This window comes from Calidris pugnax, unplaced genomic scaffold (assembly GCF_001431845.1).
Source record: "Calidris pugnax isolate Ruff unplaced genomic scaffold, ASM143184v1 scaffold15, whole genome shotgun sequence".
NCBI classification, from domain to species: domain Eukaryota; kingdom Metazoa; phylum Chordata; class Aves; order Charadriiformes; family Scolopacidae; genus Calidris; species Calidris pugnax.
The window spans coordinates 227224-229390 of record NW_015090774.1 but is presented as its reverse complement, the minus strand read 5'-3'; the positions used below and the strand labels follow the sequence as shown (position 1 = coordinate 229390).

The 2167-nt window shown below is 67.1% G+C and overlaps 1 protein-coding gene across 2 annotated transcripts in view; it reads left to right on the top strand.

Annotated features, from left to right (window-relative positions):
* The window catches only part of PCGF1 (polycomb group ring finger 1), a 4579-nt gene extending 2648 nt beyond the window's left edge, over positions 1–1931 (top strand). The window contains exons 5-9 of one of the 2 annotated variants that reach the window (XM_014944552.1): positions 128–236; positions 810–843; positions 1053–1136; positions 1224–1304; positions 1759–1931. In XM_014944552.1, the coding sequence (XP_014800038.1) occupies positions 128–236; positions 810–843; positions 1053–1136; positions 1224–1304; positions 1759–1806 (356 nt within the window). In that variant the 3' untranslated portion in view covers positions 1807–1931. Of the gene's footprint in view, positions 1–127; positions 237–809; positions 844–1049; positions 1137–1223; positions 1305–1758 lie in introns of both variants that reach the window. The other variant, XM_014944543.1, reaches the window with a different exon arrangement.
* The last annotated feature ends 236 nt before the right edge of the window (positions 1932–2167 follow it).

Genomic DNA, 2167 nt, shown 5'->3' with positions numbered 1-2167 from the left:
TTGGAGGAAGGTGGGGGGGGTATCTCACTGCAGTGTCTCTGGGAGCCAGCCATGGCAGTCAGGCAGTGCCGTGGTGCTGGCGGGGCGGAGGCGGGCTGACTCCCACCCCCTCCCCACATCTCCCCAGACACGGTTGGGGGCGACCCCATGGGGCTCCCCTACAGCACCTTCGATCACTCCCGCGCCCACTACTTCCGCTACGATGAGCACGTCTCGCTCTGCCTGGAGAAGCAGAGGTGAGTGCCGGCAGGGCTGTGGGACGCCAGCAGAGCCGCTGCCCCTTGGTGGGGTGGGGAGGGGTGCCGGGGGTGGCACTGGAAACTGGCCTGTGCTTGGGATTTAGCAACATCCCATGCTTCCACCTCTGTGGACGTGGTGGGGGGACCTGGCTGAGCCAGGGGGGCTCCTGCTGCCCCTCTGGAGCTGCCCAAGCTGTGTGTCGTGTCCCCCCCTGTAGGGCTGCAGCCCTGCCCGGCGGCTGCCAGCGTTAATAGCTGTCGGAGCGGGCGCTGCGCAGCTGCCTGTTGGCTCCGACAGCAAAGTCAATAAGCGGCAGCTCTGGGGGCTGTAATGGGATCGATGGCTGCAGCTCAGCTGCCAGTCCCGGCCGGCATGCCGGCCCCGTGCCGCCCAGCCAGCCCCGGCTCTGTGCGTGCGTGACGGGCTGGCGGGGGGGGACACGACACAACATTGGGTCGGGGGCAGCCCACACCTCTGGGGCAGGCTGTGCCCAGGAAAGGGGCAGGGGGTATGGCCCCCCACCTCCCTGTGCTGGAGCTGGCAGGCTGCCCCTTCTCTTCCCTCCACAGCTCCAGTAAGGACAAGAGCAAGGCCGTGCTGCAGGTGAGTGGGGGTCCATGGGGCTGCCCTGCCAGTTTGCAGGGCCCTGAGCCCCTGGGGTCTGCCCAGACCTGGCCCCACAGCCCTTGCTCCGGGCTCAGCTTGGTGCGTGGGGTCCCAGGCAGGGCAGGCAGAGGGGAGCTGGGGCCTTGCTGGTCCCATGGGGCTGGGGGCACCCGCACCCCCTTGACTTGCAGTGCTCCTTGCAGCAGAAGTACGTGAGATGCTCCGTACGGGCACAGATCCGGCACCTGCGGAGAGTCCTGTGCCACCGCCTGGGGCTGCCGCTGCAGCACGTGAGTGGGATGGGGGACAGGTGGGGGTCTGGGCCCTGGGTTGGGGTCACGGGGGGCCCCCCCTTGATGCAGCCTCCTCGTGCGTAGGTGCAGATCCTGTTCAACAACGAGGCCCTTCCCGACCACATGACGATGAAACAGCTCTGGCTCTCGCGCTGGTTCGGCAAGGTGGGTGTTCCTCGGTGGGATGGTGCCCCCTGCCCGTGCTGCTGCACCTCTGCCACAGAGGATTTGCCCCCAGGGACCCCATCCTGGGCTGAGGGGTTTGGTGGGGTCCAACATGGGGAGAGCCTCCCCAGGAGGGAGCTCGGGGCAGTGCTGTGCTGAGGACACGGCGGTGGTGGAGCGGGTAATCGGTGAATCAAGGATGATTAATGTCGCTCGCTGGAGCGGTGACCCGGGGCACCCACGGCCGTGCCACAGCCGTTCCTGCACGGGTCAGGACGGTGACGGGTCCCAGAAGGGGTTGGACAAGTTCATGGTGCAGCCTGGGCCCCTCCGTGCTGCCTGCCCTATGGGGAGGGGTTACTCCTGCCCTCCCCATGGGGTTCTGGGCTGGGGTGGGGAGTGTCTGCCCAGGGGTGGGGGTACTGGCTGCCCTGACCCCCTCCTTGCCTTGCAGCCTGCGCCCCTCCTGCTGCACTACAGCATCAAGGACAAGAGGAGGTAGGGGCTGGGGGTGGGCACTGCCCCCCCAGAGCACAGCCCTGCTCCCCCACACTCAGCCCTGCTCCCCCTAACTTAATACACCTCCTGCTCGAGTTTATTTTTTGAATAAAACTGTGGAAAATCTCCCCCCTGGGTCCTTCCTCTGTCCTGGGGGCATCGGGCACTGGTTGCTATGGGGTCTCTTAGGAGGGTGGCTGGGCTGGGGGCCCTGCTGAGCCCCCCTCACCCCCAGGAGTAGGGCTGGGGCCGGGGGGGAGCAGTGCCTCCCCGCAGGGCTGCTGCTGGGGGAGGGATATGGGGTGCATCTGGGGGGGGAGCAACACGAGCCATGTGAGGATGGGCCTGGGGAGTGGGTGCAGTAT